Source organism: Abramis brama, assembly GCF_963993115.1.
Source record: "Abramis brama genome assembly, chromosome: 7".
Classification (NCBI taxonomy): Eukaryota; Metazoa; Chordata; class Actinopteri; order Cypriniformes; family Leuciscidae; genus Abramis; species Abramis brama.
The window spans coordinates 23220800-23233075 of NC_139969.1; the positions used below are offsets into that span (position 1 = coordinate 23220800).

The following is a 12276-nucleotide window of genomic DNA, read 5'->3' on the forward strand; positions in this document are numbered from 1 at the left end:
GTCATAGTTCCAACATAATTTATTAAGTTATTGATGTGTTTTGCCTTTTTTTCATATGGAAAGAAGTGGAAATAGCGGGGAGAACAGGAATGGCAAGTGACAAGAGCTAGGTTCAAACTTCACTTACAGGAGTGCAATGGCTTAATATGATTAATATTTGAGCACTAGGCCTCAGCTTGTTTACTGTTTCACCTTGAACCTGTATTTGGTTTAAGCATTTTCTGGTCAATTTTATACATATTTAATTTGAAGTTATAACACTTTCTGAAGGTAAACTCTTAAAAATAGGTGTCAAAAGGGTGTTTTCACAGTGATGAACCATTTTTGGATTCCCATAAAACAGTTCTTAAAATAACCATTTTAAATAATCTAGAGAACCTTGCCAATAAAGAACGTTTATTTTCAATAGTGTATATGAAGACGAGCGAAAGGTTAATTCTGTGCCAATAACCCATATAAGGTGACCAAAGGGAGGTCCAAAGGGAGACTGAAAACTAGGATATGTAATTGTGTGCTGATAACAGCATAGCAGACCTACAGTATTCATCAGTGTATATTTAGACCCATTAATCAACTCAAATCTCCTGTGTGCCACTCAAAGCTCCATGTAGGACAAAGCCTAATAGGGGAATGTGTTCACATCGTATCATCTGCTGGAGTGTGACATGAGTAACATAAAAATGTGATTGCACAAAGTTTAACTTTGAAAAGTGACTAAGCTCTGTGTGGTTGAAATGCCCAATGGTGACTATTTCTATGTTAACATGTATGTTTTGTGTCATAATAATGGCTGTAAACCAGGGTTATTATAGTAATCTAAAACTAAAATTAAAAAATGGTACTTGAAATAAAATAAATGTTAACTGAAATAAAATAATATAAATATAAAAAAAACTTATTTTATTTCAGCAAGTTACCAAGACATGCACAGACATTTCTCATTTAAATTGGTTTATCTTAATGTACTGAAATAACTAAAACTAAAATAAAAAATAAATAAAAACTAAATTAACATTAAAAAACAAATAAAAAATGACTAAACGCACATAACTAACTTATCTTTAGTTAACACGTAACTTTCAAATTAAAACAGAAGATATAATAAAAACTAATTTTAAAATATGAATAAAAACTATAATAATATCTCAATAATACTAAAATAACATGGCTGTAAACATATTAAGAAAGACTGAAACAAAAGACAGCACTGAAAACATTGTAAATTTTCTTTTTATTGTTCAATATATTATTTATTCATAAAATATTTGGCAAACCCATCCTTTAAAATGCTATAGCCACTGAAAATATAAATAAAAAATGCACTTCTTGGTTTGTCTGTGCAAGATTATGTCGGAAGACAAGTTGCATCTGGCTACAGCAAGTGCACTTCAGAACTATTCACAGTTAAGAACATCTTGTGTTTTTAAAACAGACTTGTGCAAAGCAGTGACCATAGTGATGGGACTGCATCGGTCTGGCATGAAAGCTCAGGGGTAGAATTAACAAGAAGGACCTCAAGAGCTGGATCGGATTCAATGACCTCTCTGTCCTTTACTCGGCCTTCTGTTTGCCCGTCTCTGGGGGCGGCACTGGTTCCTGATCATCCAGTAGCGCCTGCTTTCGCTCTCTCTCCTTGATCAGCTGCACGCCACAGTAAGTCACTAACAGCACCGAGAGAGTGGAAAGGGGGAAGCCTGAGGGAATCACAAGAGTCCTGTTATTCTCCATGTACATGCTGTTTTTTCCATTCCTCAAGAATCTTTGTGCTGATACAACTTTGTTTGAACATTTTTACATAGATATATATATATATAGATAAATCATATATAAGTGATTTACATATGTAAGAAATGTTTAACCCATTCTACACTCATTCTAGCTACTTTTGTTTTATTTTTCATTATATAATGACCTAAAACAAAAATAAAATTACCTTTAAGAAGCAGTCTTTTAGCAACCAGCTGGGCAAAATCCAGACTGTTTAGCGCCAGGACGTTGTATAGGATAATCTGCCAGAAGTTAACAGCGTTGAACAAGCCCCTGATTCGACGTGACATCGCCTCAGACATAAGATTCTGCTGGAAAATATTCATATTAAAATATTCATATTACATTCTGGCTGAACTCAGAGTAAGCAAATGCTGTTACTTTCATATCAGTGAAATGCAAGGCTATTCAGTCATGATGTAATATTCAAAGAGAATCATTTGGTAGTGTAATGATTGAAAACCCAATGCTCAAATCCATCAGGCTGAATTACACTGTATTTGTTCAGTGGATGTCTTTGGGATCTTACCTCAATGGTGGAAAACGGTGGCAGAGAAAAGAGCTTAGCCACCCACAGTTCAAAGTTTAGGCCAAAGCAGTTAAAGAAAGACCAGATGTAAACCAGCTCACAGGGTCCGAGCCACAGAGTTGTGACAGCAAAGGTGCAGATGGTTGCAAGAAGCTCCTTGAAGATAGCATCATGGTTTTCTCCGATATAGTCATAGACATATCTTTAACAAAGACCAGGAGATATAAGTTGTGAAGAATGTTTTTCCTGAGTATATGATTGATATAGCAATATATATTAAAATGATACATGGGATGATACACATGGGATTGATTATTTGCTCACTTGCATAGCCAGTCATTGATTCCTCTGTCAAAGTGTCTGAAAAGTCAATGTCAGGAGAAACTGTTAACATGTGATCTGGTTACACAGACCCAAAAACATGCTCCATTTCTCTTCTGTTAATGACAATACTTACGTTTCAGCGAAGACATAGAGCATTGTGATGCATTTAGGAGGCTGAGGGGGGTCAAGGTGGTCCAGTCTGGATACCGTGTTGATGACACCAAACATGACGGCTGCTTTCACCCAGTCATACACCAGATTAGAGTATGCCAAACCAGCTGAAAAGCAATACAATCAATATTGTAGTGAGTGAGCAAATTCATTTCTACTTACAAATAATTAGAAACTACTTGTGAAATCATTTCTAAACATCCGCTGTGCTTTCTAACTATTTACTAAAATGAAATAATTGTATCAAACTGACCCAGAGACCAGTCAGACAGTTGCTTCAAAAGCTTCAAATCATTAGGGATGGTCAAAATGTAAAGGAAATGGAAGAAGACATCCACCACCAAAATAGCCCCAAGGTGCACCAAAGCATGAATGGTGATGTTCCACATCTCTCTTTCTTTACGAGTCAAGTTAGGGTTGTTAGCCTGAGAATATCAGAGGGATCATTATAATGCATACTTAACCAGAGTGACATTATCAACACAATTACATTTACTGCACGTATTCTATTATATAGATTGTGTTTTATAAACACGATTTTATAGACTGGACCTTTAAAATTGTGTTTTTCTTGAGAGCAATGTTTAGAAGGTATCGGATTCTTGTTGTACAGGACTCACCTGCTCATGGAAACGATCAAAGGTCATGACAGGTCCAAAGAAGAAGAAGGGGAGGTAGAAGTTGTACTTGATCAGATCCATGAAGCTGTAGTTACCATCTTTCTTCTCACAGTTCTCTAGAGCAAAGCTCATACAGCGCATAATGGAGAAGCCGCAGCCCCCGTAGAACAAGACGTCTTGCAGATCAAAGGAGCCAGTCGCAAAGCCTTCCTGCATTAAAACATTATCAGAACATCAACTATATGGTTTTTCACATGCTGATATAGACGCCTGAATTGCATCCAATTACATCTATGCTCCATTTGGCCAGTGTTGGGTTTAACTTAATTTTTTTGGTTAGACTGTGGGGAAAAACATTTTATAACACTGCATTCACACAGGGCATCGACGTCAACGCTTGACGGAGGGCGTGTCTGGAGCTTGGTGCTGACGCGACCGTCATAGTGCCAACAGCCAATCACATTACTTTTCTGGTGTTGCATGAATGCAATTGGCTACCGTCTGCACTAGGGTATCTGCATAGGCGATCTGATTGGCTGATGCCTGCGTTGGCGCTTGAAAAGTTGCCGCGAGCAACGCCAGTGACGTGGCACAACGAAACCCACATTTCAGTTTGGCAACGCATGACGTCACCCATTCAAAGTAAATGAGAAGCGTCAATGCCGACGCCCCATGTGAATGCACCGTGAGAGGCATTATAAACGATGATACAATAACTATGGACTTTCTCACCTGCCAACTGTTAAAGGGCTCCATCTTAAATGTTGCCAGGCTGGTAAGTCCAGCCACAAAGCAGAGCCACTTCCTCTTGACGAGGGAAACACTGTAGAGGATGATGCAGTGAGACAGGACGAGAGAGAGGTATGTCCATCCCATAGTAATCAGGACAGCTAGAGATCCATACACCATATAGATCAAAGATCTGTTCTGTGGGTTACGAAGAAAATTTCTTGTGAAAAAACACATTCATGTAATCCAGCTGTCACATGCAACAATATTGAATGGGGTTTTAAAGGACTTTTAAGTCTCTACTGTTTCTAAGTGTTAGAAATTACAATATAGTCCAGCATTCGCTTGAGCTGTAGCAGCACTAATATTAGTTGGTCAATTAGTATGATCAAAGAAAATAAGTAGGCCTAGTTTCAGAGTTACCTTGAATGCATCTATACCAGTCTTCTTTGACAGCAGACGAAATACATGTAACATTTCACACAACATTCAGATTAGATCGTTTCACACATGCATTGTCAATATCAAAATGCTTTTTTTCACTATATCATTGGTTAACAGTTGTTGGCATATAAAATCATGCAACATTCACAAATCAACAAATAGTATTACTCCTAAGTCATTGTAAATGACCTGATCATTGTGCACAGGATGCATAACTACATACAGTACCTTTGGAGACAACATCGAGCAGATCTTAGCAAAGATCACATGACCAGAGAGGGCAAACAGGATATGGTTGCGAAAAGTGGTAAACCACATAACCCATTCAAAATCTGACGCATCCTGAAGAGATAGAGGATATCAGTCACAGAAAGCTTAAATATGATTAAATACGAGTCATTTATGTAATAACATAGTGATATGATCCTTGCCATTTTCCGGCCAAAGTAGTGCCATCCTGGTTTCACATTCTCCCTAAATGCCCTCCTGTTTACATGCTCTGGAAATAAAAGAGAAAAGATTCACAAAAGCAGCAAGGTGCATTTCAGGCTAAATAATAAAACTTACCACCTGACCACGTCATGTTTCTTTTACATTTTAAATCAAGAAGGATGTTGAAATTTGTTTTATTGCTATAGAATTATAATATTTATTGTGTATGCATGCAGTCTTTGCAGACAGCTAACCATGAATTCCATGTGTTATAGAAATGAATAAAATGAACATTAGATTCACATGATTCAACAGCAAATAGGGTGAGCTCCAGGCTCCAGAGCAAAAACTAATAGCATTACATAAGGTAAATTTTGCCAGCCTGCATATTCAGAGGCTCTCTGTGATAATCCAGACTCTCATATATATTTTCAGATTATGAGATGGTCCTGTGAAATCTGAAAAATCTTTGTAACATGAATCACAAAGATAATACAAATTGCATAACAGATCTTATTTAAAAGTCAGGGGTTGTTGAGGGTTTCAATGTAGGACTGGATTTAGAAATAACTAAATGATTAAGTCTAAAATTATGTTTCTGTTTATGTGCCGATAAGTAGACATAATCAATATGTATGTATGGACAGGACATGGCTGGTTTGCTCCAGGACCAGCATGGATGCCAATAAGCAAAACAATCTGCCCACACACAAACAATAATACTACATCTATATTAGTGCTCTAATTTACAATGAACAAGAGAAAATGCACCTTTACTCATGGTGTTCTAGGGCATCCATGATAGACATGAATATAATTATGTGTCCTTAATGTAGAAAGAAAAAGCAAGAGATAAAAATAAAGTGTACCACTGGAGGCCTCAATGATCCAGCTGCCTGCCCATAAGAGTGCAAGAGAGACGACAGCAGTGTACAAGTACAGCTCAATCTTGGGAAGGGCTGCCTTGATCCCCATGGTTAACCTGAAGAGAAGTCTTAACATTAGAATCCAATTACACTCACAGTTACACACTACCCCCACAAGTTTAAGGTTCTTTTTATTGTTTGTCATGTTAAATGTTCATAAACCAATTATTAATTATGATGTAGAATCGTATTTATTTCGTATTTTATTATTTGTTCGTATTATACAATATTTTCATTAGCTCCGCTGTCATACTCACTAACGGCCGTTGCGGGTCAAACGTCACTCACACTCACTCCTCAGATATTCACCGATCCTTCTCTTCTTTCAGGTATTTTACAAACAGGTCAAAAGTACACTATTTCAATACTTGTCGTATATAGACAAGTATATTTGAGTTTAGTGCTAAAGTTAAGCTCTAAAACTGTAAGAAAACAGAAACATTTTGGTTATACTGTCTGCGAAGCAATGGAAGGCGGGGAAATTTTCACCTAATGAGATCAGCGCGCATTTATTTGTCCAATCACAGGAGATTTTTGTGACGTGTCTATTAATATTAATGAGGTTACAAAACTGCAGTTGGAGTAAAAAAAGATTTACAATTCATAAGATAAATATAATAAAGTGCTAGAAATGAAAATAGCATACATATTTTTTTAGTTTACTTTAAAAAAAATTGTACTGATTATATTCCGTTCAACTGCTATTGATGTTGTCAAGAAACATGACATTCGGGGTTTGACACCCATAATCAAGTTTTACTTGCATAACTAGTTTTCAAAATCCAATTTATAAAGGAGTGGTGATCTGTAATGCTTAAAACATTAGTTTAAATGGTACAACAAAAGCATATTAACTTGTAGGCCTATCTCATGTGAGCCTTTTAAATGTTAATTTAGCCTAGCAATTTATTTGCACTCGTTCCAGTACTTTGGTAGTTCATTTCAGTTACTGTGAAATAACAACATAATAATGTTTGTTACTGTGTCTGCTGTAAACTACACTGTAAACTCAGTACACTGTAAAAAAAATATATATATATTATGATAACATATGTTCTTACATTGTTTTAACTCATCAAAATAAGTTAAGCAATTTTCAACTATTTTATTAAGTCAGTATAATGTAATTTAAGTTGAAATGACTTAAACATCCAAGTTGATTGAACTTAAAAATTTAAGGCAGCATTCCTCTGCCAAGTGCCAACAGTAGGCTAAAAGTATGTAAAAGCTGATATTTTGCAGGGAAAAAAAGACCAGTATTACACCGCATAATTATTAGTAAAAGTAGCCTACACACACAATGCTCATCAAGAATTAATATAGCTTATTAATTTACGCATTACACTAACACCAAAACTATATAGGCTATAGGCTATGTCTCCGCCTAGGCAATCAATAACAAAACTAAAACAAATTAAACAACAAAAACATTGTCACTTAGTTGACACCCAGTCTAATTCTCAGAAGACAGTAGTCAGTGACTTAAATGGGAGTGCCTGTTTTCACGGCTCTTCAGAAACAGCACAGTCAGCTGCGCCGCGCCGTACAACCTCTTCCTATTTTAGCCTGTGCAGTTGCTCATGGTAGTACAGTGCGGCAGCTGCAGCGCAATGCGATCTCCCACACATCAGGAGATCCTTCAGGAGCATGAGAAACCAAGGACGAGCGCTCTGGCCACTCACTTTCCTTGATCTTGACATTTAATTAATTACGAAGGCATGCGTGTACCTATTCAATTAAAATCAGAGTATTTGTGTCGACTAATTAATATACCTACACGCAAATCCAAAGTCCTTTTAGATGTAAATGATGCTGCACCAACCTCCAAACGCCCACACGCCGCCTCACTTATGGTCCGTGGGACTCTGTCTGTTTGCCACACTGTGTACAGTAAGTACAGTAATTCAAAACGGAGTGCACTTGTTCAGTACTAACCTCGTGTCTGCCTTTCACCGCCGTTAAGATGTTTGAAGACAGATGTCAACCCCCACAAAATTGGGGGTAAAAAAGAAAAGAAAAGGGGGGTGAGTAGGGGCTTCTCCTAATACATCCGTCCCGGTTTCCCAGTGCCGATGGTGCACTGTGAGAGGCAGCAGTAGCTGGTGTGGATGCTGCGGGAGGGGTGTAGAGAGTGTATTTATAATCCGGATTGGAACCGCCAAGGGGTGGCACCAACTGTCCATCAAAAAGGCGCAAAAATTGAAGAAGCGCTAAATGATACAGGTGATGGATGGCCGGTTGGAGAAATTCCTTTGTTATGTTCTGGTCCGTGGAATGATATAGGCTACTACTGTCTCAAAGCAGTCCCGAGAGCTCATCCAGTGAACCATCACTCACTTCATGACATAACTTTGGTATTAGTCTATTTTTCCAACTGGGCTACAACAATGCATAAAAATAAATAAATAAACTGTAGGTTGAATCTGCAATGCACCCTTTGTTATTAGCCTAAAGCCTTTAAACGATTAGGCTATAGCCTACATTTTCCTCAGTGACGGGGCTCAAATCAATGAGGGTGAGGGTAATATGAGTGATTTTAGTGACCCCAAACGAGGGAGTCCCGCGGATTTGCGCTACGCCACTGTATATGGCCAGACTATTGATTCAATAAAAACTTTGCAACTTGCCTTATAAGTAAAGGTATACGGGAAACCTGAATTACAATAGGCTATTAGAAAGGCAATCACGCATTCACCGGAATTCTTGTGTTTCTACATTCAATTTGCTAATTATTAATCAGGCTGCTCTGATTACAACCCCAAAGTGGAAAACTTTGCAATAAAGACGGGCTATTTTGTTCATAGTTATGCAGCTATACAAGACGCTAAGATATATAGGCTATATATATATATATAGAGAGAGAGAGAGAGAGGCCTATATATATATATATAGAGAGAGAGAGAGAGAGAGAGAGGCCTATATATATATATATATATATATATATATATATATATATATATATATATATATATATATACATTTTACATAAAAAATATATAGCTATATATATATATTTTTTTTTTTTTACATAAAAAATATATAGCTAGGCTATATATATACAGTGAGGAAAATAAGTATTTGAACACCCTGCTATTTTGCAAGTTCTCCCACTTAGAAATCATGGAGGGGTCTGAAATTGACATCGTAGGTGCATGTCCACTGTGAGAGACATAATCTATAAAAAAAAAAATCCAGAAATCACAATGTATGATTTTTTAACTATTTATTTGTATGATACAGCTGTATGCAATTTTGTTTGCAATTACAGAGGTCAAACGTTTCCTGTAGTTTTTCACCAGGTTTGCACACACTGCAGGAGGGATTTTGGCCCACTCCTCCACACAGATCTTCTCTAGATCAGTCAGGTTTCTGGGCTGTCGCTGAGAAACACAGAGTTTGAGCTCCCTCCAAAGATTCTCTATTGGGTTTAGGTCTGGAGACTGGCTAGGCCACGCCAGAACCTTGATATGCTTCTTACAGAGCCACTCCTTGGTTATCCTGGCTGTGTGCTTCAGGTCATTGTCATGGAAGACCCAGCCTCGACCCATCTTCAATGCTCTAACTGAGGGAAGGAGGTTGTTCCCCAAAATCTCGCAATACATGGCCCCGGTCATCCTCTCCTTAATACAGTGCAGTCGCCCTGTCCCATGTGCAGAAAAACACCCCCAAAGCATGATGCTACCACCCCCATGCTTCACAGTAGGGATGGTGTTCTTGGGATGGTACTCATCATTCTTCTTCCTCCAAACACGTTTAGTGGAATTATGACCAAAAAGTTCTATTTTGGTCTCATCTGACCACATGACTTTCTCCCATGACTCCTCTGGATCATTCAAATGGTCATTGGCAAACTTAAGACGGGCCTTGACATGTGCTGGTTTAAGCAGGGGAACCTTCCGTGCCATGCATGATTTCAAACCATGACGTCTTAGTGTATTACCAACAGTAACCTTGGAAACGGTGGTCCCAGCTCTTTTCAGGTCATTGACCAGCTCCTCCCGTGTAGTTCTGGGCTGATTTCTCACCTTTCTTAGGATCATTGAGACCCCACGATCCAATTATCTACTTCCTGTTTACTCACCTTTCACGCTGTGTCCGATCCATTCTGCTATTAAAATATCATACTTACCATCTTGCCTGCTTCGTTTGTACGAAACCTGACAGAAGACCAGACCAAAATGCAGAGCTCCACGGAAACCCTGTGTTCCATTTTTCAAGATGCCAGGTCTATAGAAGCATACATGGAGGAATTCCTGCTCTACAGCCACCTTTCCACCTGGAGTGAGGTTCAATTAATGGACTTGTTTTGGAGTGGGTTAGATCCACACGTTGCCCCATGGATACCAGTAGGTGATTCTAGTTTCAACCTCGAGAGTTATCTTGAATTGGTGCTCAGTTCGTGTGGATCTTCCTATACTGTTGGTGTGCCCTCCTCGTCTAAGGTCTCTTTATGTCCCAAATCGAACCAAGGGGTTACCATACCCAGCGCACTTAAGATAATTTTCAATAGTTCTGATCTGACATTGAAATTGTTCGACCCCTCTCTGATATCCGTCAGAGGGGCTCTCCAGTATGCTTCACACAAAATCAGTCCAGCCAAACCCGCTCATCCTACCTGCCCGCCAGAGCCAGCCGCCTGCCCAGTCGAACCAGAGCCTGCAAGCATCTGCCCAGTCGAGCCAGAGCCAGCAAGCGTCTGCCCAGTCGATATAGCTCACAGCGACTGCCCAGCCGAGACAGCTCACAGCGACTGCCCAGCCGAGACAGCTCACAGTGACTGCCCAGCCGAGACTGCTTACAGCGACAGCCCAGTAAAGCCCTCATCGCGGGTTCCGTCCAGCTCAAAGCCTTCTTCACCGCTGGTCCCGTCCAGCACAGAGCCTTCACCGCTGGTCCCGTCATGCACAGAGCCTCTTCACCGCTGGTTCCGTCCAGCTCAAAGCCCTCTTCGCCGCTGGTCCCGCCCAGCTCAGAGCCCTCTTCGCCGCTGGTTCCGCCCAGCTCAGAGCCCTCTTCATCGCTGGTCCCGTCCAGCTCAACGCCCTCTTCATCGCTGGTCCCGTCCAGCTCAGAGCCCTCTTCGCTGCTGGTCCCGTCCAGCTCAGAGCCCTCTTCATCGCTGGTCCCGTCCAGCTCAGAGCCCTCTTCGCCGCTGGTCCTGTCCAGCTCAGAGCCCTCTTCGCCGCTGGTCCTGTCCAGCCCAGAGCCGCTTTCGCCCCCTGCCTCATCCAGCCCAGTGTCAGAGCCTGATAATTTCCCCAAGAAAATTTTGGGGGGGGGGGGCTATAAGTCCTCTGGGGTTCCCAATCCCGCCATGGCCACCTGATGGGTCCTCTCCGCCGTGGTCACCTCCTCAGCCTGCTTCACCATGGCCGCCCGAAGGGAGGTCTCCGCCATGGCCGCCCGAAGGGAAGTCTCCACCAGGACCGCCCGAGGGGTGGTCTCCTACTCCGCCATGGCCCCCTGACCAGTCTGCTCCGCCATGGCCGTCTGGACCATCCTGGAGTCCGTCCACCTACACCCGGTCCACCTCCCCATCACGGACTCCAGGATGCCCACCCCCCCTCCCGTGTTCTGCTGCCTTTGGCGCGGGTCGTGCCTTGCGGGAGGGGGGAGTAATGTCACATCCACCGTCTGTCTTCCTCATCTGTCTCTGCACTACACTCCCCAGAATCCTCCATGGCGCACACCTGCACTCACTCTACACTAAGTAGTAATCACCGTCACCTGGATCCCATCACCAGCTTACCTTTATATTCAGCACTCAGTCACTCACTCTTGGTCTGGTCTCGTCAAATACGTCAATACGTCTACTCTTGACACAGACTTTCTGCCATACTTACCTGTATACCTACCTTCGATCCTGATCTTCTCAGCCAGTCATCATTCCGTCTTCTAAGGAACTCCTTCATCATCATCTGCAAGAGAAAGAGAGAGACTCTCTACTTCACCTACCGGCATACTTGCCGTCGATCCCGATCTTCTTCAGCCTGTCTTCAGTACATCTTCAGAGAATCTTCATCATCTGCATCTGCAAGAGAAAGAGAGACTTTGTTATCATTCAGTTAAGCTTCATCCAATTATCTACTTCCTGTTTACTCACCTTTCACGCTGTGTCCGATCCATTCTGCTATTAAAATATCATACTTGCCATCTTGCCTGCTTCGTTTGTACGAAACCTGACATATATATATATATATATATAGAGAGAGAACTATAATTCAAAACAAAATGCATTGGTTAACATGGAAATGCTTGACAATTTAATTTGTTTGTGTTAATATGGGTGTCAAAATTAAAGACCAGATTGTTTGTTGTTGCCATTACATTTTGT

The 12276-nt window shown here is 40.6% G+C and overlaps 1 protein-coding gene across 2 annotated transcripts; it reads right to left on the reverse strand.

The window, feature by feature from the left end:
- Positions 1-1216: 1216 nt before the first annotated feature.
- hhatla (hedgehog acyltransferase like, a) lies at positions 1217-8052 on the reverse strand. 2 transcript variants are annotated; one of them, XM_084119197.1, is made up of 12 exons: positions 7878-8052; positions 5886-5998; positions 5016-5083; positions 4813-4926; positions 4144-4338; positions 3412-3621; positions 3045-3216; positions 2754-2898; positions 2621-2656; positions 2297-2498; positions 1934-2075; positions 1217-1694 (listed from the first exon to the last, which is right to left on the reverse strand). In XM_084119197.1, the coding sequence occupies exons 2-12, from the start codon at positions 5989-5991 to the stop codon at positions 1552-1554; spliced, it is 1533 nt and encodes a 510-aa protein (XP_083975323.1). In that variant the 5' UTR covers positions 5992-5998; positions 7878-8052; the 3' UTR covers positions 1217-1551. The 2 variants fall into 2 exon arrangements, with proteins under 2 accessions (XP_083975323.1, XP_083975322.1); XM_084119196.1 differs by having other exon boundaries at positions 1934-2078.
- Positions 8053-12276: the final 4224 nt, after the last annotated feature.